General features: G+C 44.8%; 1 protein-coding gene across 1 annotated transcript in view; it reads left to right on the top strand.

Moving 5' to 3' along the window:
• The window catches only part of LOC110487193 (collagen alpha-1(XI) chain), an 82917-nt gene that overhangs the window by 23134 nt on the left and 33283 nt on the right, over positions 1 to 26500 (top strand). Inside the window, exons 7-27 of the mRNA XM_036973016.1 lie at positions 592 to 720; positions 853 to 900; positions 1032 to 1073; positions 3370 to 3432; positions 3665 to 3739; positions 9591 to 9674; positions 11844 to 11900; positions 12095 to 12148; positions 12418 to 12471; positions 12779 to 12832; positions 14781 to 14834; positions 15012 to 15065; positions 15172 to 15216; positions 15323 to 15376; positions 17877 to 17921; positions 18031 to 18084; positions 21600 to 21644; positions 24546 to 24599; positions 25151 to 25195; positions 25330 to 25383; positions 25706 to 25750. Coding sequence (XP_036828911.1) covers positions 592 to 720; positions 853 to 900; positions 1032 to 1073; positions 3370 to 3432; positions 3665 to 3739; positions 9591 to 9674; positions 11844 to 11900; positions 12095 to 12148; positions 12418 to 12471; positions 12779 to 12832; positions 14781 to 14834; positions 15012 to 15065; positions 15172 to 15216; positions 15323 to 15376; positions 17877 to 17921; positions 18031 to 18084; positions 21600 to 21644; positions 24546 to 24599; positions 25151 to 25195; positions 25330 to 25383; positions 25706 to 25750 — 1209 coding nt within the window. The remainder of the gene's footprint in view (positions 1 to 591; positions 721 to 852; positions 901 to 1031; positions 1074 to 3369; positions 3433 to 3664; positions 3740 to 9590; positions 9675 to 11843; positions 11901 to 12094; positions 12149 to 12417; positions 12472 to 12778; positions 12833 to 14780; positions 14835 to 15011; positions 15066 to 15171; positions 15217 to 15322; positions 15377 to 17876; positions 17922 to 18030; positions 18085 to 21599; positions 21645 to 24545; positions 24600 to 25150; positions 25196 to 25329; positions 25384 to 25705; positions 25751 to 26500) is intronic.

Below are 26500 nucleotides of genomic sequence, written 5' to 3'. Positions count from 1 at the left end.
AGAATGTCATTGTGGTTCTGTGGTTCTAATCAGAGAACTAGAATGTCATTGTGTTCTGTGGTTCTAATCAGAGAACTAGAATGTCATTGTGTTCTGTGGTTCTAATCAGAGATCTAGAATGTCATTGTGGTTCTGTGGTTCTAATCAGAGAACTAGAATGTCATTGTGGTTCTGTGGTTCTAATCAGAGAACTAGAATGTCATTGTGTTCTGTGGTTCTAATCAGAGAACTAGAATGTCATTGTGGTTCTGTGGTTCTAATCAGAGAACTAGAATGTCATTGTGTTCTGTGGTTCTAATCAGAGAACTAGAATGTCATTGTGTTCTGTGGTTCTAATCAGAGAACTAGAATGTCATTGTGTTCTGTGGTTCTAATCAGAGAACTAGAATGTCATTGTGGTTCTGTGGTTCTAATTATAACCAGTATTCTAGTTCTAGTGGTTCAGCTCAAGATTACATTCTGAAATGTCTTGTGCTACTGTTGACTGTGGATATGATGATGATGATCGGTTGTCCTGTGTGTGTGTGTGTGTGTGTGTGTGTGTGTGTGTGTGTGTGTGTGTGTGTGTGTGTGTGTGTGTGTGTGTGACAGATTGTAGAGTACGAAGACTACGACAACGAAACAGATGAGTACGAGGTCAGAGAGTATGAATACGAGGAGGAATTTGAAGATCGATACGGATTGGCCGAGAGGGAGAGGGCGGAGTCCTGGAACGGACAGGTACATCTCACAATGCAATGTCTGTCAGCAACTCAACACTAAACAACTACTCTTTTGTACTCTAAATAGAGATGTGTGCTTGTGTGCTTGTGTGTGTGTGTGTGTGTGTGTGTGTGTGTTCCTCTCTACCAGGAAAGAATAGAGAAAGGAGAGAAAGGAGAACCATCCTACTTTGGAGCAGTAAGTACACACACACACACACACACACACACACACACACACACACACACACACACACACACACACACACACACACACACACTTCAAATAGCCACTAGTAATAATTTCATGTTTTCTCTGGCATCTTGCAGAGCACCTTAATCACAGGCCCCGGGGGTCTTCCAGGACCAGAGGTGAGTCAGTGGTGTTGTTTAGTGTATTCCTCTATACCAAGGGGGGGGGGGGCAAAGTATGACCCCCCAGGCACTTCAATCCGGCCCCTTGGGCACTTCAATCCGGCCCCCCGGGCACTTCAATCTGGCCCCCCGGGAACTTCAATCTGGCCCCCCAGGCACTTCAATCTGGCCCCCCGGGCACTTCAATCTGGCCCCCCGGGCACTTCAATCTGGCCCCCAAGGCACTTCAATCTGGCCCCCCGGGCACTTCAATCTGGCCCCACGGGCACTTCAATCTGGCCCCCCGGGCACTTCAATCTGGCCCCTCGGGCACTTCAGTCTGGCTCCCCGGGCACTTCAGTCTGTCTCGCCTGGCACTTCAATCCGGCCCCTCGGGCACTTCTATCCGGCTCGCGAGACAAGAGAAAAAGATATACATTTTTTTACCCATTTTTCGTGGTATCCAATTGGTAGTTACAGTCTTGTCCCTTCGCTGCAACTCCACTAAGGACTCAGGAGAGGCGAAAGTCGAGAGCCGTGCGTCCTCCGAAACACGACCCAGTCAAGCCGCACTGCTTCTTGACACCATGCCCGCTTAACCCGGAAGCCAGCCGCACCAGTGTGTCGGAGGAAACCTGGCGACCGTGTCAGTGTGCACTGCGTACGGCCCGCCACAGGTGTTGCTAGAGCGCGATGGGCTACGGAAACCTGGCGACCGTGTCAGTGTGCACTGCGTACGGCCCGCCACAGGTGCTGCTAGAGCGCGATGGGCTACGGAAACCTGGCGACCGTGTCAGTGTGCACTGCGTACGGCCCGCCACAGGTGCTGCTAGAGCGCGATGGGCTACGGAAACCTGGCGACCGTGTCAGTGTGCACTGCGTACGGCCCGCCACAGGTGCTGCTAGAGCGCGATGGGCCACGGAAACCTGGCGACCGTGTCAGTGTGCACTGCGTACGGCCCGCCACAGGTGCTGCTAGAGCGCGATGGGCTACGGAAACCTGGCGACCGTGTCAGTGTGCACTGCGTACGGCCCGCCACAGGTGCTGCTAGAGCGCGATGGGCCACGGAAACCTGGCGACCGTGTCAGTGTGCACTGCGTACGGCCCGCCACAGGTGTTGCTAGAGCGCGATGGGCCACGGAAACCTGGCGACCGTGTCAGTGTGCACTGCGTACGGCCCGCCACAGGTGCTGCTAGAGCGCGATGGGCCACGGAAACCTGGCGACCGTGTCAGTGTGCACTGCGTACGGCCCGCCACAGGTGTTGCTAGAGCGCGATGGGCTACGGAAACCTGGCGACCGTGTCAGTGTGCACTGCGTACGGCCCGCCACAGGTGTTGCTAGAGCGCGATGGGCTACGGAAACCTGGCGACCGTGTCAGTGTGCACTGCGTACGGCCCGCCACAGGTGTTGCTAGAGCTACGGAAACCTCGGCCTGCCGAACCCTCTCGATGCAGTGCTTTAGTCCGCTTCACCACTCGGGAGGCCCCCACAAATGGATTTTAACCAACAATTGTTCCCCCAAAAGATGCGTCCGTTGAATTTCAAAATCTCGATGTGGCCCTCGAGCCCCTGCTCTATACTGTCTCTATCACCCTGTTGTGTTACATTGGTTCAGTTTCTCTCTCCACTACACCTGTTGTGTTTCATTGGTTCAGTTTCTCTCTCCACTACACCTGATGTGTTTCATTGGTTCAGTTTCTCTCTCCACTACACCTGTTGTGTTACATTGGTTCAGTTTCTCTCTCCACTACACCAGTTGTGTTTCATTGGTTCAGTTTCTCTCTCCACTACACCTGTTGTGTTACATTGGTTCAGTTTCTCTCTCCACTCCACCTGTTGTGTTACATTGGTTCAGTTTCTCTCTCCACTACACCTGTTGTGTTACATTGGTTCAGTTTCTCTCTCCACTCCACCTGTTGTGTTACATTGGTTCAGTTTCTCTCTCCACTCCACCTGTTGTGTTACATTGGTTCAGTTTCTCTCTCCACTACACCTGTTGTGTTTCATTGGTTCAGTTTCTCTCTCCACTACACCTGTTGTGTTTCATTGGTTCAGTTTCTCTCTCCACTACACCTGTTGTGTTTCATTGGTCCAGTTTCAGTGTTTCTTAATCCTGATCCTGGGGATGTGAAGGGGTGGACATGAATGTTTTTGCCAATAACACACCTGATTCCACTAACCAAAGGTTTGATGATGTGTTGACTAGTGGAATCAGCTGTATAGTGATGGGGCAAAAACTCAAATATGCACCTTTTTCGGTCCCCCGGACCAGGATTAAGAAGCCCTACACTGTACTGTGTCCTCTCTCCAGGGAGAACAAGGACCCCAGGGGCCCACAGGACTGGTAGGACCTCAAGGAGACCTAGGAGAACTGGTGAGTTACAAACTAACATCTCTCTGTCTCGAACACATATTAACACACACACCTTCTGTCTCTCTCATGCATTTTCACCATCTATCTCTCACAACACACACTTTCAGATGAACACATAAAGCACACCATACATTGTATCAGTCTGTCTCTCTCTCTCTCTGCCTGGGACTTCCAATTCAGGAAGTAAATTTGGTTCTTTATCATCATAATGATCTCCATCCCCCTTCCTCAGGGTCCTCCAGGCCGGCCGGGTCTCAACGGGGCTGATGGGATACCAGGTCCTCCAGGGAACATCCTCGTTGTTCAGGTCAGAACACACACCGTAATGTTTTGGGATGTTTACTCAAATCGTTCAACTGAAATTGTTACTAACATGTTCGCCACAAACACCACCCTTGTTGTTGTTACTAACATGTTCGCCACAAACACCACCCTTGTTGTTGTTACTAACATGTTCGCCACAAACACAACCCTTGTTGTTGTTACTAACATGTTCGCCACAAACACAACCCTTGTTGTTGTTACTAACATGTTCGCCACAAACACAACCCTTGTTGTTGTTACTAACATGTTCGCCACAAACACAACCCTTGTTGTTGTTACTAACATGTTCGCCACAAACACAACCCTTGTTGTTGTTACTAACATGTTCACCACAAACACAACCCTTGTTGTTGTTACTAACATGTTCACCACAAACACCACCCTTGTTGTTGTTACTAACATGTTCGCCACAAACACAACCCTTGTTGTTGTTACTAACATGTTCGCCACAAACACAACCCTTGTTGTTGTTACTAACATGTTCGCCACAAACACAACCCTTGTTGTTGTTACTAACATGTTCGCCACAAACACAACCCTTGTTGTTGTTACTAACATGTTCGCCACAAACACAACCCTTGTTGTTGTTACTAACATGTTCACCACAAACACCACCCTTGTTGTTGTTACTAACATGTTCACCACAAACACTACCCTTGTTGTTGTTACTAACATGTTCGCCACAAACACAACCCTTGTTGTTGTTACTAACATGTTCACCACAAACACAACCCTTGTTGTTGTTACTAACATGTTCACCACAAACACAACCCTTGTTGTTGTTACTAACATGTTCACCACAAACACAACCCTTGTTGTTGTTACTAACATGTTCGCCACAAACACCACCCTTGTTGAATACACACCTGGTTTCTAAATAAGACTGAAGCCCAGCAGCTCTCTGGACCTCCAGGAGCCGGGTCAGTAGCCTGCAGTAACCCAGCAGCTCTCTGGACCTCCAGGAGCCGGGTCAGTAGCCTGCAGTAACCCAGCAGCTCTCTGGACCTCCAGGAGCCGGGTCAGTAGCCTGCAGTAACCCAGCAGCTCTCTGGACCTCCAGGAGCCGGGTCAGTAGCCTGCAGTAACCTCTTCCTGCCACCGGGGGGGACTACTGTGACCAATATTTATATCTTTTTTATCCTTTATTTAACCAGGCAAGTCAGTTAAGAACTAATTCTTATTTACAATGACAGCCTAACAGGGAGCAGTGGGTTAACTGGCATGGTTACTTTCGGTTACTGGTCCAACGCTCTAACCACTAGGCTAGCTGCCACCCCTACACTCTAACCACTAGACTAACTTCCGCCCCTACACTCTAACCACTAGGCTACCTGCCACCCCTACACTCTAACCACTAGACTAACTGCCACCCCTACACTCTAACCACTAGGCTACCTTCCACTCCTACACTCTAACCACTAGGCTACCTGCCACCCTACACTCTACCCACTAGGCTACCTGCTACCACTACATTCTAACCACTAGGCTACCTGCCGCCCCTACACTCTAACCACTAGGCTACCTGCCACCCCTACACTTTAACCACTAGGCTACCTGCCACCCCTACACTCTAACCACTAGGCTACCTGCCTCTAACCACTAGGCTACCTGCCTCCCCTACACTCTAACCACTAGGCTACCTGCCTCTAACCACTAGGCTACCTGCCGCCCCTACACTCTAACCACTAGGCTACCTGCCTCTAACCACTAGGCTACCTGCCGCCCCTACACTCTAACCACTAGGCTACCTGCCGCCCCTACACTCTAACCACTAGGCTACCTGCCACCCCTACACTCTAACCACTAGACTACCTGCCACCCCTACACTCTAACCACTAGGCTACCTGCCACCCCAACACTCTAACCACTAGGTTACCTGCCGCCCCTACACTCTAACCACTAGGCTACCTGCCACCCCTACATTCTAACCACTAGTCTACCTGCCACCCTACACTCTAACCACTAGGCTACCTGCCCCCCTACACTCTAACCACTAGGCTACCTGCCGCCCCTACACTCTAACCACTAGACTACCTGCCACCCCTACTCTCTAACCACTAGGCTACCTGCCGCCCCCTACACTCTAACCACTAAGTTACCTGCCACCCCTACACTCTAACCACTAGGCTACCTGCCACCCCTACACTCTAACCACTAGACTACCTGCCACCCCTACACTCTAACCACTAGACTACCTGCCACCCCTACACTCTAACCAGTAGGCTACCTGCCACCCCTACACTCTAACCACTAGGCTACCTGCCACCCCTACACTCTAACCATTAGGCGTCCTGCCGCCCCTACACTCTAACCACTAGGCTACCTGCCACCCCTACACTCTAACCACTAGGCTACCTGCCTTCCCTACACTCTAACCACTAGGCTACCTGCCTCTAACCACTAGGCTACCTTCCTCTAACCACTAGGCTACCTGCCACCCCTACACTCTAACCACTAGACTAACTGCCACCCCTACACTCTAACCACTAGGCTACCTTCCACTCCTACACTCTAACCACTAGGCTACCTGCCACCCTACACTCTACCCACTAGGCTACCTGCTACCACTACATTCTAACCACTAGGCTACCTGCCGCCCCTACACTCTAACCACTAGGCTACCTGCCACCCCTACACTTTAACCACTAGGCTACCTGCCACCCCTACACTCTAACCACTAGGCTACCTGCCTCTAACCACTAGGCTACCTGCCTCCCCTACACTCTAACCACTAGGCTACCTGCCTCTAACCACTAGGCTACCTGCCGCCCCTACACTCTAACCACTAGGCTACCTGCCTCTAACCACTAGGCTACCTGCCGCCCCTACACTCTAACCACTAGGCTACCTGCCGCCCCTACACTCTAACCACTAGGCTACCTGCCACCCCTACACTCTAACCACTAGACTACCTGCCACCCCTACACTCTAACCACTAGGCTACCTGCCACCCCAACACTCTAACCACTAGGTTACCTGCCGCCCCTACACTCTAACCACTAGGCTACCTGCCACCCCTACATTCTAACCACTAGTCTACCTGCCACCCTACACTCTAACCACTAGGCTACCTGCCCCCCTACACTCTAACCACTAGGCTACCTGCCGCCCCTACACTCTAACCACTAGACTACCTGCCACCCCTACTCTCTAACCACTAGGCTACCTGCCGCCCCCTACACTCTAACCACTAAGTTACCTGCCACCCCTACACTCTAACCACTAGGCTACCTGCCACCCCTACACTCTAACCACTAGACTACCTGCCACCCCTACACTCTAACCACTAGGCTACCTGCCCCCCTACACTCTAACCACTAGGCTACCTGCCGCCCCTACACTCTAACCACTAGACTACCTGCCACCCCTACTCTCTAACCACTAGGCTACCTGCCGCCCCCTACACTCTAACCACTAAGTTACCTGCCACCCCTACACTCTAACCACTAGGCTACCTGCCACCCCTACACTCTAACCACTAGACTACCTGCCACCCCTACACTCTAACCACTAGACTACCTGCCACCCCTACACTCTAACCAGTAGGCTACCTGCCACCCCTACACTCTAACCACTAGGCTACCTGCCACCCCTACACTCTAACCATTAGGCGTCCTGCCGCCCCTACACTCTAACCACTAGGCTACCTGCCACCCCTACACTCTAACCACTAGGCTACCTGCCTTCCCTACACTCTAACCACTAGGCTACCTGCCTCTAACCACTAGGCTACCTTCCTCTAACCACTAGGCTACCTGCCACCCCTACACTCTAACCACTAGACTAACTGCCACCCCTACACTCTAACCACTAGGCTACCTTCCACTCCTACACTCTAACCACTAGGCTACCTGCCACCCTACACTCTACCCACTAGGCTACCTGCTACCACTACATTCTAACCACTAGGCTACCTGCCGCCCCTACACTCTAACCACTAGGCTACCTGCCACCCCTACACTTTAACCACTAGGCTACCTGCCACCCCTACACTCTAACCACTAGGCTACCTGCCTCTAACCACTAGGCTACCTGCCTCCCCTACACTCTAACCACTAGGCTACCTGCCTCTAACCACTAGGCTACCTGCCGCCCCTACACTCTAACCACTAGGCTACCTGCCTCTAACCACTAGGCTACCTGCCGCCCCTACACTCTAATCACTAGGCTACCTGCCGCCCCTACACTCTAACCACTAGGCTACCTGCCACCCCTACACTCTAACCACTAGACTACCTGCCACCCCTACACTCTAACCACTAGGCTACCTGCCACCCCAACACTCTAACCACTAGGTTACCTGCCGCCCCTACACTCTAACCACTAGGCTACCTGCCACCCCTACATTCTAACCACTAGTCTACCTGCCACCCTACACTCTAACCACTAGGCTACCTGCCCCCCTACACTCTAACCACTAGGCTACCTGCCGCCCCTACACTCTAACCACTAGACTACCTGCCACCCCTACTCTCTAACCACTAGGCTACCTGCCGCCCCCTACTCTCTAACCACTAGGCTACCTGCCGCCCCCTACACTCTAACCACTAAGTTACCTGCCACCCCTACACTCTAACCACTAGGCTACCTGCCACCCCTACACTCTAACCACTAGACTACCTGCCACCCCTACACTCTAACCACTAGACTACCTGCCACCCCTACACTCTAACCAGTAGGCTACCTGCCACCCCTACACTCTAACCACTAGGCTACCTGCCACCCCTACACTCTAACCATTAGGCTACCTGCCGCCCCTACACTCTAACCACTAGGCTACCTGCCACCCCTACACTCTAACCACTAGGCTACCTGCCTTCCCTACACTCTAACCACTAGGCTACCTGCCTCTAACCACTAGGCTACCTTCCTCTAACCACTAGGCTACCTGGCACCCCTACACTCTAACCACTAGGCTACCTGAACTCTAACCACTAGGCTACCTTCCTCTAACCACTAGGCTACCTGCCGCCCCTACACTCTAACCACTAGGCTACCTGCCGCCCCTACACTCTAACCTATTGGCTACCTGCCGCCCCTACACTCTAACCACTAGGCTACTTGCACTCTAACCACTAGGCTACCTGCCTCTAACCACTAGGCTACCTGCCACCCCAACACTCTAACCACTAGGCTACCTGCCTCTAACTACTAGGCTACCTGCCTCTAACCACTAGGCTACCTGCCACCCCTACACTCTAACCTATTGGCTACCTGCCGCCCCTACACTCTAACCACTAGGCTACCTGCCTCTAACCTATTGGCTACCTGCCACCCCTACACTCTAACCACCAGGCTACCTGCCACCCCTACACTCTAACCACTAGGCTACCTGCCCCCCCCTACACTCTAACCTATTGGCTACCTGCCACCCCTACACTCTAACCTATTGGCTACCTGCCGCCCCTACACTCTAACCACTAGGCTACCTGCCTCTAACCACTAGGCTACCTGCCCCCCCCTACACTCTAACCTATTGGCTACCTGCCGCCCCTACACTCTAACCACTAGGCTACCTGCCCCCCCTACACTCTAACCAATAGGCTACCTGCCCCCCCTACACTCTAACCACTAGGTTACCTGCCACCCCTACACTCTAACCACTAGGCTACTTGCCCCCCCTACACTCTAACCACTAGGCTACCTGCCCCCCCTACACTCTAACCACTAGGCTACCTGCCGCCCCTACACTCTAACCACTAGTCTACCTGCCCCCCATGTAAAAGTCTGCATTATGTCTTTAGTTCCAATGAGATGGAGACCCATGAACAGATGTGTGTGTTTGTGTGTGTGTGTGTGTGTGTGTGTGTGTGTGTGTGTGTGTGTGTGTGTAGTTCCAGGCAGGTGGAGTCCAACTAACAGGACCAGTGATATCAGCCCAGGAGGCTCAAGCCCAGGCCATCCTACAACAGACCAAGGTAAAGACATAAACATCACAGTAACATCACCTTATATTTGACCATAATATGCTGTTACAGCAGACCACAGTGATGACCATAATATAACCATAATATAACCATATATAACCATATATAACCATATATAACCATAAATAACCATAATATAACCATAATATAACCATAATATAACCATATATAACCATAATATAACCATAATATAACCATATATAACCATATATAACCATAGTATAACCATAATATAACCATATATAACCATAATATAACCATATATAGCCATATATAACCATAAATAACCATAATATAACCATAATATAACCATAATATAACCATATATAACCATAAATAACCATAAATAACCATAATATAACCATAATATAACCATAATATAACCATATATAACCATAGTATAACCATAATATAACCATATATAACCATAATATAACCATATATAACCATATATAACCATAAATAACCATAATATAACCATATATAACCATAATATAACCATATATAACCATAATATAACCATATATAACCATATATAACCATAAATAACCATAATATAACCATAATATAACCATAATATAACCATATATAACCATAATATAACCATAATATAACCATATATAACCATATATAACCATAGTATAACCATAATATAACCATATATAACCATATATAACCATAAATAACCATAATATAACCATAATATAACCATAATATAACCATATATAACATAATATAACCATAATATAACCATATATAACCATATATAACCATAATATAACCATAATATAACCATATATAACCATAGTATAACCATAATATAACCATATATAACCATAATATAACCATATATAACCATAATATAACCATAGTATAACCATAATAGAACCATATATAACCATAATATAACCATATATAACCATATATAACCATAAATAACATAATATAACCATAATATAACCATATATAACCATAAATAACATAATATAACCATAATATAACCATAATATGACCATAATATAACCATATATAACATAATATAACCATATATAACATAATATAACCATAATATAACCATAATATAACCATATATAACATAATATAACCATATATAACCATATATAACCATATATAACCATAAATAACCATAAAATAACCATAATATGACCATATATAACCATAGTATAACCATAATATAACCATAATATAACCATAATATAACCATATATAACATAATATAACCATATATAACATAATATAACCATAATATAACCATAATATAACCATATATAACATAATATAACCATATATAACCATATATAACCATATATAACCATATATAACCATAAATAACCATAAAATAACCATAATATGACCATATATAACCATAGTATAACCATAATATAACCATATATAACATAATATAACCATATATAACCATATATAACCATAATATAACCATAATATAACCATATATAACCATAGTATTACCATAGTATAACCATAATATAACCATATATAACCATAATATAACCATATATAACCATATATAACCATAAATAACCATAATATAACCATAATATAACCATAATATAACCATATATAACCATAGTATAACTATAATATAACCATATATAACCATATATAACCATAATATAACCATAATATAACCATAATATAACCATATATAACCATAGTATAACCATAATATAACCATAATATAACCATATATAACCATAATATAACCATAATATAACCATATATAACCATATATAACCATGAATAACCATAATATAACCATATATAACCATATATAACCATAAATAACCATAATATAACCATAATATAACCATAATATAACCATATATAACCATATATAACCATATATAACCATGAATAACCATAATATAACCATATATAACCATATATAACCATAATATAACCATAGTTTAACCATACTGCTACAGCAGACCACTCTGATGACCATATCTGACATGAATGTGACCACTGGTACTGTTATACTGTAAGGAACAACCAATGTGTTAGACTTCACTACCTTTGAGGAGTTCCCAGTTCTCTAACATCTCTCTTAACATCTCTCTCTCTCTCTCTCTCTCTCTCTCTCTCTCTCTCTCTCTCTCTCTCTCTCTCTCTCTATAGTTGTCTATGAAGGGACCACCTGGACCACTAGGCCTTATGGGACGTCCTGGACCGCTGGTGAGGATACATGTTCATGTCCAGCTGGTGTTAGCATGGTGGCTAACTGTGACATGTTTTCCTATAGGAAATGCTAACAGTCCACTGTCTTCTAAGAGTTTCTGTTTAGCCTTAATCAAGGTTCTGGTGAACTAAGGGTGGAGAAAAAGCTTGCAAGAGCTTCCTGATTTAACCTCTGACCTCTCTGTTTCCAGGGTAACCCGGGTCCGTCGGGGCTGAAGGGAGTAGCCGGGGAGATGGGACCAGCGGTAAGTCATATTGCCATGACGACACATGGCATGTCTGATTAGAGTCATGACAACACATGGCATGTCTGATTAGAGTCATGACAACGCACAGCTAGCTACCTGTCTGATTGGATGACATCTTATCTGATGATCAATCCATCTCTCCCTTAAGTCTCACTATCTCTCGCCCCCCCCCCCTCTCCCTCTCTCTCCCTCTCTCCCTCTCCCCCCCACTCTCTCTCTCTCTCTCTCTCTCTCCCTCTCGCCCCCCTCTCTCTCTCCCTCCACAGGGTTCTAGAGGTATTATGGGCCAAGCAGGGATGAATGGAAAGTCAGGGAAGAGGGTGAGACTCTGTCTGTCTAATAAGACTGTTCAGTGTACAGATGGACATTTCAAATACTATTTCAGTACGTTACATTCGTATGCAAACAACACCACAACGTGTGTGTGTGTGTGTGTGTGTGTGTGTGTGTGTGTGTGTGTGTGTGTCTGTGTCTGTGTCTGTGTCTGTGTGTGTGTCTGTGTCTGTGTCTGTGTCTGTGTCTGTGTCTGTGTCTGTGTCTGTGTCTGTGTCTGTGTCTGTGTGTCTGTGTGTCTGTGTGTGTGTGTCTGTCTGTGTGTCTGTGTGTCTGTGTGTGTGTGTGTTCCAGGGTCGAGCTGGGACGGATGGGAACAGAGGTGCTCCGGGTGAGACCGGTGGGAAGGTGAGAGAGGATAGAACCTACTCTGATTGGCTTACTGTATCTTATTCTCTATGCTGACTGTACAGTATGTACACCGCTCAAAAAAATAAAGGGAACACTTAAACAACCCAATGTAACTCCAAGTCAATCACACTTCTGTGAAATCAAACTGTCCACTTAGGAAGCGACACTGATTGACAATAAATTTCAATAAATGCTGTTATGCAAATGGAATAGACAACAGGTGGAAATTATAGGCAATTAGCAAGACACCCAATAAAGGAGTGGTTCTGCAGGTCGGGACCACAGACCACTTCTCAGTTCCTATGCTTCCTGGCTGATGTTTTGGTCATTTTTGAATGCTGGCGGTGCTTTCACTCTAGTGGTAGCATGAGACGGAGTCTACAACCCACACAGCTCATCCAGGATGGCACATCAATGCGAGCTGTGGCAAGAAGGTTTGCTGTGTCTGTCAGCGTAGTGTCCAGAGCATGGAGGCGCTACCAGGAGACAGGCCAGTACAGCAGCAGGACCACTACCTCCGCCTTTGTGCAAGGACGAGCAGGAGGAGCACTGCCAGAGCCCTGCAAAATGACCTCCAGCAGGCCACAAATGTGCATGTGTCTGCTCAAACGGTCAGAAACAGACTCCATGAGGGTGGTATGAGGGCCCGACGTCCACAGGTGGGGGTTGTGCTTACAGCCCAACACCGTGCAGGACGTTTGGCATTTGCCAGAGAACACCAAGATTGGCAAATTCGCCAATGGCGCCCTGTGCTCTTCACAGATGAAAGCAGGTTCACACTGAGCACATGTGACAGACGTGACAGAGTCTGGAGACGCCGTGGAGAACGTTCTGCTACCTGCAACATCCTCCAGCATGACCAGTTTGGCGGTGGGTCAGTCATGGTGTGGGGTGGCATTTCTTTGGGGGGCCGCACAGCCCTCCATGTGCTCGCTAGAGGTAGCCTGACTGCCATTAGGTACCGAGATGAGATCCTCAGACCTATTGTGAGACCATATGCTGGTGCGGTTGGCCCTGGGTTCCTCCTAATGCAAGATAATGCTAGACCTCATGTGGCTGGAGTGTGTCAGCAGTTCCTGCAAGAGGAAGGCATTGATGCTATGGACTGGCCCGCCCGTTCCCCAGACCTGAATCCAATTGAGCACATCTGGGACATCATGTCTCGCTCCATGCACCACAGACTGTCCAGGAGTTGGCGGATGCTTTAGTCCAGGTCTGGGAGGAGATCCCTCAGGAGACCATCCGCCACCTCATCAGGAGCAGGCGTTGTAGGGAGGTCATACAGGCACGTGGAGGCCACACACACTACTGAGCCTCATTTTGACTTGCTTTAAGGACATTACATCAAAGTTGGATCAGCCTGTAGTGTGGTTTTCCACTTTAATTTTGAGTGTGACTCCAAATCCAGACCTCCATGGGTTGATAAATTTGATTTCCATTGTGATTTTGTTGTCAGCACATTCAACTATGTAAAGAAAAAAGTATTTAATAAGAATATTTCATTCATTCAGATCTAGGATGTGTTATTTTAGTGTTCCCTTTAGTTTTTTGAGCAGTGTATATAAACCCTATCCAGCTCTCCTTCAAACTCACTAACTTCTGCAACTGGTCCTATGAACGGGATAGTCTGAGGGAATAACCCTCCTTTCTCTATTTCTCCCTGTTCCCTCTGTTCTCTCTGTTCTCTCTGTTCTCTCTCTCTCTCTGTTCTCTCTCTCTGTTCTCTCTGTTCTCTCTCTGTTCTCTCTGTTCTCTCTCTCTCTGTTCTCTCTCTCTGTTCTCTCTGTTCTCTATCTGTTCTCTGTTCTATCTCTCTGTTCTCTCTCTCTCTGTTCTCTCTGTTCTCTCTCTTTGTTTTCTCTCTCTGTTCTCTCTCTTTTCTCTCTCCCCTCCCTCTCTCTCTCTCCCCTCCCTCTCTCTCTCTCTCTCTCTCGCTCTCTCTCAGGGTGACAGGGGTTTTGATGGCTTGCCAGGTCTTCCAGGACACAAGGGACACAGGGTGAGTAACTGTCTGTTTCAACTTTCGATCTTTGATAACGTGACTGTCATGATTATTCTCTTAACCTGTCCTGTGTATGTAATGTGTTCTCTCTCTCTCTCTCTCTCTCTCTCTCTCTCTCTCTCTCTCTCTCTCTCTCTCTCTCTCTCTCACTCTCTCTCTCTCTCTGCCTCTCAGGGGGAGATAGGAAAACCAGGCCCCCACGGTACTCTTGGGCTGTCAGGAGAGAGGGTAAGACATTTGTGTGTGTGTGTGTTTTACATATTAACGTGTGTGTGTGCGTTTTACAAATTAACGTGTGTGTTGCATGTGCTAATTTACTGTATGTGTGTTTTAGGGTTCTGAAGGACAACCAGGACCAAGAGGACAGCCAGGTGATGCTGTGAGTGTTCACACACGCTCGCAGACGCACACACTGGAAATTGACTATTGATTGGTTTATAATTGATTGCTGTGTGATCGTAAAACCTTTGATCTTTGACCTCCAGGGTTCCAGAGGGTTGAACGGACCCAGAGGTCACACTGGCCCTACAGGTCAGCCTGTGAGTATGACCTTTCACCTTTGACCCTATCTCTGACCCGTAACCAGTCTGACCCTATCTACAGCATTTCCCCCTCATCCTAGTCCTCATCCAAGCCTGAGAAAGTAGACATCGTCCCAAATGGCACCCAATTCCCTATTTGGTGCCTTCTGAATGCACTCTGCAGTTTGGGATGCAGAAGAAGAAGAATGAGGAGAATGAGGATGAGAAGACCTCATCCTTACTATACTGTAGACCTGAAGACCTCATCCTTACTATACTGTAGACCTACAGACTTCATCCTTACTATACTGTAGACATAAAGACCTCATCCTTACTATACTGTAGACCTGAAGACTTCATCCTTACTATACTGTAGACCTACAGACTTCATCCTTACTATCCTGTAGACATAAAGACTTCATCCTTACTATACTGTAGACATACAGACTTCATCCTTACTATACTGTAGACCTACAGACTTCATCCTTACTATACTGTAGACATAAAGACTTCATCCTTACTATACTGTAGACCTAAAGACGTCATCCTTACTATACTGTAGACCTGAAGACTTCATCCTTACTATACTGTAGACCTACAGACTTCATCCTTACTATCCTGTAGACATAAAGACTTCATCCTTACTATACTGTAGACATACAGACTTCATCCTTACTATACTGTAGACCTACAGACTTCATCCTTACTATACTGTAGACATAAAGACTTCATCCTTACTATACTGTAGACCTTCAGACTTCATCCTTACTATACTGTAGACATAAAGACTTCATCCTTACTATACTGTAGACATAAAGACTTCATCCTTACTATACTGTAGACATAAGGACTTCATCCTTACTATACTGTAGACATACATACTTCATCCTTACTATACTGTAGACCTACAGAGTTCATCCTTACTATACTGTAGACCTACAGACTTCATCCTTACTATACTGTAGACATAAAGACTTCATCCTTACTATACTGTAGACCTGAAGACTTCATCCTTACTATACTGTAGACCTGAAGACTTCATCCTTACTATACTGTAGACATAAAGACTTCATCCTTACTATACTGTAGACCTACAGACTTCATCCTTACTATACTGTAGACCTATAGACCTCATCCTTACTATACTGTAGACCTAAAGACGTCATCCTTACTATACTGTATATTGTAGACCTAAAGACTTCATCCTTACTGTACTGTAGACCTACAGACTCCATCCTTACTATACTGTAGACCTACAGACCTCATCCTTACTATACTGTAGACCTAAAGACTTCGTCCTTACTATACTGTAGACCTAAAGACTTCATCCTTACTATACTGTAGACCTAAATACTTCATCCTTACTATACTGTAGACCTACAGACTTCATCCTTACTATACTGTAGACCTACAGACCTCATCCTTACTATACTGTAGACCTACAGACCTCATCCTTACTATACTGTATACTGTAGACCTAAAGACCTCATCCTTACTATACTGTAGACCTAAAGACCTCATCCTTACTATAATGTAGACCTACAGACTTCATCCTTACTGTACTGTAGACCTAAAGACCTCATCCTTACTATAATGTAGACCTACAGACCTCATCCTTACTATACTGTATACTGTAGACCTAAAGACCTCATCCTTACTATACTGTAGACCTGAAGACTTCATCCTTACTATACTGTAGACCTAAAGACGTCATCCTTACTATACTGTAGACCTAAAGACCTCATCCTTACTATACTGTAGACCTAAAGGCTTTGTAGTTGTAGCTCCAGTTCTCATTAAAACATGAACCCTGACCTCAACTCCAACCTGTCTCCACTTGCTGCTAACAAACTGTGTTATGGTAATGATACATATGTTGACGTTACATTAACATCACATTAAACGTGTTAACATGTTTATCAGATTAGAAGACGTTAGGTATGCTTCTGTCTGTCTGCCAATATAACACCTTTCAACATGTAGTCTGTGACCTGCGGGTGTTGCATGTTGGTTACACCTGTTCTAACCACACACACACACACACACACACACACACACACACACACACACACACACACACACACACACACACACACACACACACACACACACACACCTAGCAGAACAACTTCAATGCCTGAAGGCCTCACAGCCTGGTCTGATACCTGAATGTTTACTGCCTCTATAAAGCTGTTGTTTCCTGGTGGAAGGAAGCCCTGCCAGCTCCCTCAGTTAGCTACAGCCTCACTGCCTGGTCTGATACCTGAATGTTTACTGGACAGACAACACTAATGACAATCTATCTCTCTTCAGTATCTCTTCTTCCAACTTTTTTGGTTGATTGACAGTTGTCCCTCTCTCCTCTTTCCCCTGTTTCCCCTATCCCCTCTCTCCTATTTCTCCCCTTCTCTTTCCTCCCTCCCCCTCTCTGACCTGTCTCCCCCTCTCTGGCCTGTCTCCCCCTCTTCCCCCCTCTCTGGCCTGTCTCCCCCTCTCTGGCCTGTCTCCCCCTCTTCAGGGAATCCGAGGAGTGGATGGAATCCAAGGTTCTAAGGGAAACTTGGTGAGTGTGACGACTGAGACGTTCTAGAACCCCAACTGTTCATTCTAGAACCCTGTGTTTAAATCAACTGGAAGAGTGGTGTCTATGATGTCATTTCCTCTGTCTACAGGGACCTCCGGGGGAGATGGGAGCATCCGGGCAGCAAGGAAACCCTGGGTTGCAGGTACACACACACACACACACATACAAACACACACACTAGTGATGCGCTGGTTGACTCGTAACCAACAGTCCCCAGCGGTTATGTCCCCCGCGGGTTAGAAAACAATTCATATCTATAGGCTACAGTGAAGGTTTTTCTGTCATAATTTCTATCTGTTTTTAGTGCCGGAGCCTCAGCCTCAGCTATAGCTAATAACTATATAATAATATAATAACTGTAATGGCCCAGATACACACCACTGACACAGAAAGGACCACGACAGACTTGAATTCAATAAGAGCAAAGCTGTGAAGTGGATAGTTGAAAATAAATATAACGGAGGACCAGAACAGTAGTGTAATGTTTGGGAAAGACTTGGTGAAGTGGTTAAAAGAGGACGATGGCACGTCAAGGGAGCTGTACTGTTCAGATGGGTTCAATGGAACAGGAGCCTGACTGACATCTGGATACCGACTGTAGGTCTATAACCTCTCACATAGTCTATGACCTCTCACATAGTCTATAACCTCTCACATAGTCTATAACCTCTCACATAGTCTATAACCTCTCACATAGTCTAATATCATATTAACTGTAGATCTATAACCTCTCAAATAGTCTATAACCTCTCACATAGTCTATGACCTCTCACATAGTCTATAACCTCTCACATAGTCTATAAACTCTCACATAGTCTATAACCTCTCACATAGTCTATGACCTCTCACATAGTCTAATATCATATTAACTGTAGATCTATAACCTCTCAAATAGTCTATAACCTCTCACATAGTCTATAAACTCTCACATAGTCTATAACCTCTCACATAGTCTAATATCATATTAACTGTAGATCTATAACCTCTCAAATAGTCTATAAACTCTCACATAGTCTATAACCTCTCACATAGTCTAATATCATATTAACTGTAGATCTATAACCTCTCAAATAGTCTATAACCTCTCACATAGTCTATGACCTCTCACATAGTCTATAACCTCTCACATAGTCTAATATCATATTAACTGTAGGTCTATAACCTCTCAAATAGTCTATAACCTCTCACATAGTCTATAACCTCTCACATAGTCTAATATCATATTAACTGTATATTAACTGTATCATATTAACTGTACTGTCTATAACCTCTCACATAGTCTATAACCTCTCACATAGTCTATAACCTATTACATAGTCTATAACCTCTCACATAGTCTATAACCTCTCACATAGTCTATAACCTCTCACATAGTCTATAACCTCGCACATAGTCTATAACCTCTCAAATAGTCCATAATCTCTCACATAGTCTAATATCATATTAACTGTAGGTATGTAACCTCTCACATGGTCTATAACCTCTCATACAGTCTATAGCCTCTCACATAGTCTAATATCATATTAACTGTAGGTCTGTAACCTCTCACATAGTCTATAACCTCTCACATAGTCTATAACCTCTCACATAGTCTATAACCTCTCACATAGTCTATAACCTATTACATAGTCTATAACCTCTCACATAGTCTATAACCTCTCACATAGTCTATAACCTCTCACATAGTCTATAACCTCTCACATAGTCTAATACATGAACTCCTACGGAATGAAGCATTTCTTGCAGTAAAATGAAACACCAAATGTACATTTTGACTTGGAAACAGGAGTGGAGAAATATTATTTATTTCGGCATCTTGAGAGAGTGAATGAGCGGTTAGGGACCGTCTGTAAAGGTGTTGTCTTTATCAGTGTCATAAAACCACATAAAATATGCATCCAAGCCAAACTACAATTTTATCAAAAACATGTCGGGTCTTTTTAAAACAACTTTTAACTTTCTTAAATACCGTTTCAGTTGGAAATTTTGCGCAATAATTTTTTCCCGTTTTGTTTAAAAGTTTTCACATTTTATCCCCGGTCCCTAAATGTCTTTGCTGCGCGAGAGAAGCAGAGATTAAATAGGAAAGAGATAACAAACCTATGTCAACTAGATTGAAGCATTCATTCTCTTGATTTATGACGTTATTCTGGCGAGCAAGGGTTTTTTAGTCATCTAGGGCAGGCACACCCTTCTCATTAACCTGTGGTGAGTTATTCACAATTTTCGATGAACAAATAAGGTTTTATATGTAAGATGGTTAAATAAAGAGCTAAATTATTGATTATTATTATTTGTATTATTATATATTATTATTTGTGCCCTGGTCCTATAGGAGCTCTTCGTCACTTCCCACGAGCCGGGTTGTGACGACAACTCACACTCATTCTTATGTTTAATAAATGTATCATGTAGTGTGTGTTTGGCAGGCTTACAATGATGGCAAAAACAACAACATTTGAGAGTGAGCTGACCCTGGTGCTAGAGGGGGTACAGCTGGAGGTTTTAATGTTTGAAGGGGTACGGGACTATATAGTTTTAGAGGGGGTACATCTGGAGGTTTGAATGTTTGAAGGGGTACAGGACTATATAGATTTAGAGGGGGTACATCTGGAGGTTTGAATGTTTGAAGGGGTACGGGACTATAGTTTTAGAGGGGGTACATCTGGAGGTTTTAATGTTTGAAGGGGTACAGGACTATATAGTTTTAGAGGGGGTACATCTGGAGGTTTGAATGTTTGAAGGGGTACAGGACTATATAGATTTAGAGGGGGTACATCTGGAGGTTTTAATGTTTGAAGGGGTACGGGACTATATAGATTTAGAGGGGGTACAGCTGGAGGTTTGAATGTTTGAAGGGGTACAGGACTATATAGATTTAGAGGGGGTACATCTGGAGGTTTTAATGTTTGAAGGGGTACAGGACTATATAGATTTAGAGGGGGTACATCTGGAGGTTTTAATGTTTGAAGGGGTACAGGACTATATAGATTTAGAGGGGGTACATCTGGAGGTTGAATGTTTGAAGGGGTACGGGACTATATAGATTTAGAGGGGGTACACAGCTGGAGGGTTTGAATGTTTGAAGGGGTACGGGACTATAGTTTTAGAGGGGGTACAGCTGGAGGTTTGAATGTTTGAAGGGGTACGGGACTATATAGTTTTAGAGGGGGTACAGCTGGAGGTTTGAATGTTTGAAGGGGTACAGGACTATATAGATTTAGAGGGGGTACAGCTGGAGGTTTGAATGTTTGAAGGGGTACAGGACTACATAAAGTTTGGGAACCACTGGTCTAGGACAACAAGTAATGGCAGAAGAGAAGCCAAGTTGACTTACAAAGAGCATTCCAAAATGTCGTAAATTATAAGCAGAAACAGAGGCCTGTCTAAAAAGGTCTGTCAACATTGTTTGACACCATCTCTGACTGTACAGTGCATTTGCTATATTAGCAGGTTAGGGTCAGGTTAGGGTCAGGTTAGGGTTAGGTTAGGGTCAGGTTAGGGCCAGGTTAGGGTCAGGTTAGGGTCAGGTTTGTCACAAGTAGTCAGGCTTTGGCCAATGGGTAATTAGCGGGCGGGTGAAAAAACAGCATCTGACCTTCATTATCACACACACCGACACACTCTTAACTCCCTCTCTCTGTCTGTCTCTAACAGGGGTTTCCTGGTTCTCAGGGCCTGGTAGGCTTGCCAGGACTTAAGGTAGGACCGTCCTAAATATGTTGTCAACATATACTGTATATTAAACATGTCAAAGCTAAGGTAGGCCTGTCCTACCATATTCAACATGTCAAAGTTAAGGTAGGACTGTCCTACCATATTCAACATGTCAGGTAGGACTGTCCTACCATATTCAACATGTCAAAGCTAAGGTAGGCCTGTCCTACCATATTCAACATGTCAGGTAGGACTGTCCTACCATATTCAACATGTCAGGTAGGACTGTCCTACCATATTAAACATGTCAGGTAGGACTGTCCTACCATATTCAACATGTCAGGTAGGACTGTCCTACCATATTCAACATGTCAGGTAGGACTGTCCTACCATATTAAACATGTCAGGTAGGACTGTCCTACCATATTCAACATGTCAGGTAGGACTGTCCTACCATATTCAACATGTCAGGTAGGACTGTCCTACCATATTAAACATGTCAGGTAGGACTGTCCTACCATATTCAACATGTTAAAGCTAAGGTAGGCCTGTCCTACCATATTCAACATGTTAAAGCTAAGGTAGGCCTGTCCTACCATATTCAACATGTTAAAGCTAAGGTAGGCCTGTCCTACCATATTAAACATGTTAAAGCTAAGGTAGGCCTGTCCTACCATATTAAACATGTCAGGTAGGACTGTCCTACCATATTCAACATGTCAGGTAGGACTGTCCTACCATATTCAACATGTCAGGTAGGACTGTCCTACCATATTCAACATGTCAGGTAGGACTGTCCTACCATATTAAACATGTCAGGTAGGACTGTCCTACCATATTCAACATGTTAAAGTTAAGGTAGGCCTGTCCTACCATATTCAACATGTCAAAGTTAAGGTAGGACAGTCCTACCATATTCAACATGTTAAAGTTAAGGTAGGCCTGTCCTACCATATTCAACATGTCAAAGTTAAGGTAGGACAGTCCTACCATATTCAACATGTTAAAGTTAAGGTAGGCCTGTCCTACCATATTAAACATGTCAGGTAGGACTGTCCTACCATATTCAACATGTCAAAGTTAAGGTAGGACTGTCCTACCATATTCAACATGTCAAAGTTAAGGTAGGACAGTCCTACCATATTCAACATGTTAAAGTTAAGGTAGGCCTGTCCTACCATATTCAACATGTCAAAGTCAAGGGGTAGGTTGTGAACATGCCAACACAGAATGTATGAGATACTGTATGTCAACATACAGTTGAAGTCAGAAGTTTACATACACTTAGGTTGGAGTCATTAAAACTTGTTTTTCAACCACTCCACAAATTTCTTGTTAACAAACTATAGTTTTTGCAAGTCAGTTAGGACATCTACTTTGTGCGTGACACAAGTCATTTTTCCAACAATTGTTTACAGACAGATTATTTCTCTTATAATTCACTGTATCACAATTCCAGTGGGTCAGAAGTTTACATACATTAAGTTGACTGTGCCTTTAAACAGCTTGGAATATTCTAGAAAATTATGTTCTGATAGGCTAATTGACATCATTTGAGTCAATTGGAGGTGTACCTGTGGATGTATTTCAAGGCCAAACTTCAAACTCAGTGCCTCTTTGCTTGGCATCATGGGAAAATCAAAAGAAGTCATCCAAGACCTCAGAAAAGAAATGTAGACCTCCGCATGTCTGGTTCATCCTTGGGAGCAATTTCCAAATGCCTGAATGTACCACATTCATCTGTACAAACAATAGTACGCAAGTATGAACACCATGGGACCACGCAGCCATCATACCGCTCAGGAAGGAGACGCGTTCTATCTCCTAGAGATGAACGTACTTTGGTGCGAAAAGTAAAAATCAATCCCATAACAACAGCAAAGGACCTTGTGAAGATGCTGGAGGAAACAGGTACAAACCTTTCTATATCCACAGTAAAACAAGTCCTATATCAACATAACCTGAAAGGCAGCTCAGCAAGGAAGAAGCCACTGCTCCAAAACCGCCATAAAAACGACAGACTACGATTTGCAACTGCACATGGGAACCAAGATAGTACTTTTTGGAGAAATGTCCTCTGGTCTGATGAAACAAAAATAGAACTGTTTGGTCATAATGACCATCGTTATGTTTGGAGGAAAAAGGGGGCTTGCAAGCCGAAGAACACCATCCCAACCGTGAAGCAGCATCATGTTGTGGGGGTGCTTTGCTGCAGGAGGGACTGGTGCACTTCACAAGATAGATGGCATCATGAGGACGGAAAATAATGTGGATATATTGAAGCAACAAGACATCAGTCAGGAAGTTGAAGCTTGGTCGCAAATGGATCTTCCAGATGGACAAATGGACAAGCATACTTCCAATGTCAAAATGTCTTAAGGAAAACAAAGTCAAGGTATTGGAGTGGTCATCATAAAGCCCTGAACTCAATCCTATAGAGAATGTGTGGGCAGAACTGAAAAAGCGTGTGCGAGCAAGGAGGCCTACAAACCTGACTCAGTTACACCAGCTCTGTCAGGAGGAATGGGCCAAAATTCACCCAACTTAATGTGCGAAGCTTGTGGAAGGCTACCCGAAACGTTTGACCCACGTTAAACAATTTAAAGGCAATTATACCAAATACTAATTGAGTGTATGTAAACTTCTGACCCATTGGGAATGTGATGAAATAAATAAAAGTGAAATTAATCATTCTCTCTATTATTATTCTGACATTTCACATTCTTAAAATAAAGTGGTGATCCTAACTGAACTAAAACAGGGAATATTTACTAGGATTAAATGTCAGGAATTGTGAAAAACTGAGTTTAAATGTATTTGTCTAAACTTCCGACTTCAACTGTATATGGAACATGCCAAAACACAGGAATAAATGACAACGTATGAAATGATGAGATAAGTCAAATTAAAGGTGTAGGTTGCAATTAAAATGGCTTTGTCTCTCAGGGGCCCCAAGGGAAGAAAGGGTTGCAGGGACTACCTGGGAATGATGGACCTACCGTGAGTACTGCATACACACACACTAACACACACACACGCACGCTAACACACACACACGCTAACACACACACACACACGCTAACACACACACAGACACACGCTAACACACATGCTAACACACACACACGCACACACTAACATACACGCTAACACACACACATATGCTAACACACACGCTAACAAACTCACACACGCTAACACACAAACTAACACACACACACGTATGCTAACACACACGCTAACAAACTCACACACGCTAACACACACACACACACACACACACACACACACATGCTAACACACACACGCACACACTAACATACATGCTAACACACACACATATGCTAACACACACGCTAACAAACTCACACACGCTAATACACACACTAACACACACACACACACATATGCTAACACACACGCTAACAAACTCACACACGCTAACACACACACACACACACACACACACACACACACACACACACACACACACACTAACACACACACACATATTCGCTCTCATCCATATGATCTTGTCCTCGTGTCTACAGGGTCACCCAGGGAGAGAGGGGACTCCAGGAGAGAAGGGACTACCGGTAAGCCTGTGTGTGTGTGTGTGTGTGTGTGTGTGTGTGTGTGTGTGTGTGTGCTTGTGTGTGTGTGTGTGTGTGTGTGTGTGCATGTGTGTGTGTGTGTGATGTTACTGATGTGTCTCTGTGTGTGTGTATAGGGCCCACCAGGAGTCCAGGGGCCTATAGGATATCCAGGATCAAGAGGAGTGAAGGTACATTCTAAATCTGTGTTCTGTTCTGTTTGTTCTGATTCTCTGTCTCTGGGTTCCATTCTAAGTGTGTATTCTCTCTCTCTGGGTTCCATTATAAGTGTGTATTCCTCTGTCTCTGGGTTCCATTCTAAGTGTATATTCTCTGTCTCTGGGTTCCATTCTAAGTGTGTATTCTCTGTCTCTGGGTTCCATTCTAAGTGTGTATTCTCTGTCTCTGGGTTCCATTCTAAGTGTGTATTCTCTGTCTCTGGGTTCCATTCTAAGTGTGTATTCTCTGTCTCTGGGTTCCATTGTAAGTGTGTATTCTCTGTCTCATCCACAGGGAGCGGACGGAATTAGAGGAATGAAGGGAAGCAAAGGGGAGAAGGTGAGAGAGACACAGCTCTACCCTGAGTTATCTCTGTGTTTTACCCAGCTCTACCCTGAGTTATCTCTGGCTTTTACCCAGCGCTACCCTGAGTTATCTCTGTGTTTTACACAGCTCTACCCTGAGTTATCTCTGTGTTTTACCCAGCTCTACCCTGAGTTATCTCTGTGTTTTACCCAGCTCTACCCTGAGTTATCTCTGTCTTTTACCCAGCTCTACCCTGAGTTATCTCTGTCTTTTACCCAGCTCTACTCTGAGTTATCTCTGTGTTTTACCCAGCTCTACCCTGAGTTATCTCTATGTTTTACACAGCTCTACCCTGAGTTATCTCTGTGTTTTACCCAGCTCTACCCTTAGTTATCTCTGTCTTTTACCCAGATCTACCCTGAGTTATCTCTGTTTTACACAGCTCTACTCTGAGTTATCTCTGTGTTTTACCCAGCTCTACCCAGATCTACCCTGGGTTATCTCTGTCTTTTACCCAGCTCTACCCTGAGTTATCTCTGTGTTTTACCCAGCTCTACCCTGAGTTATCTCTGTTTTACCCAGCTCTACCCTGAGTTATCTCTGTCTTTTACCCAGCGCCACCCTGAGTTATCTCTGTGTTTTACACAGCTCTACCCTGAGTTATCTCTGTGTTTTACCCAGCTCTACCCTGAGTTATCTCTGTGTTTTACCCAGCTCTACCCGGAGTTATCTCTGTGTTTTACCCAGCTCTACCCTGAGTTATCTCTGTGTTTTACCCAGCTC

Source organism: Oncorhynchus mykiss, unplaced genomic scaffold, assembly GCF_013265735.2.
Source record: "Oncorhynchus mykiss isolate Arlee unplaced genomic scaffold, USDA_OmykA_1.1 un_scaffold_216, whole genome shotgun sequence".
NCBI classification, from domain to species: domain Eukaryota; kingdom Metazoa; phylum Chordata; class Actinopteri; order Salmoniformes; family Salmonidae; genus Oncorhynchus; species Oncorhynchus mykiss.
Note: the sequence above shows the minus strand (reverse complement) of the source record. Positions and strands in the feature narration are given on the sequence as shown.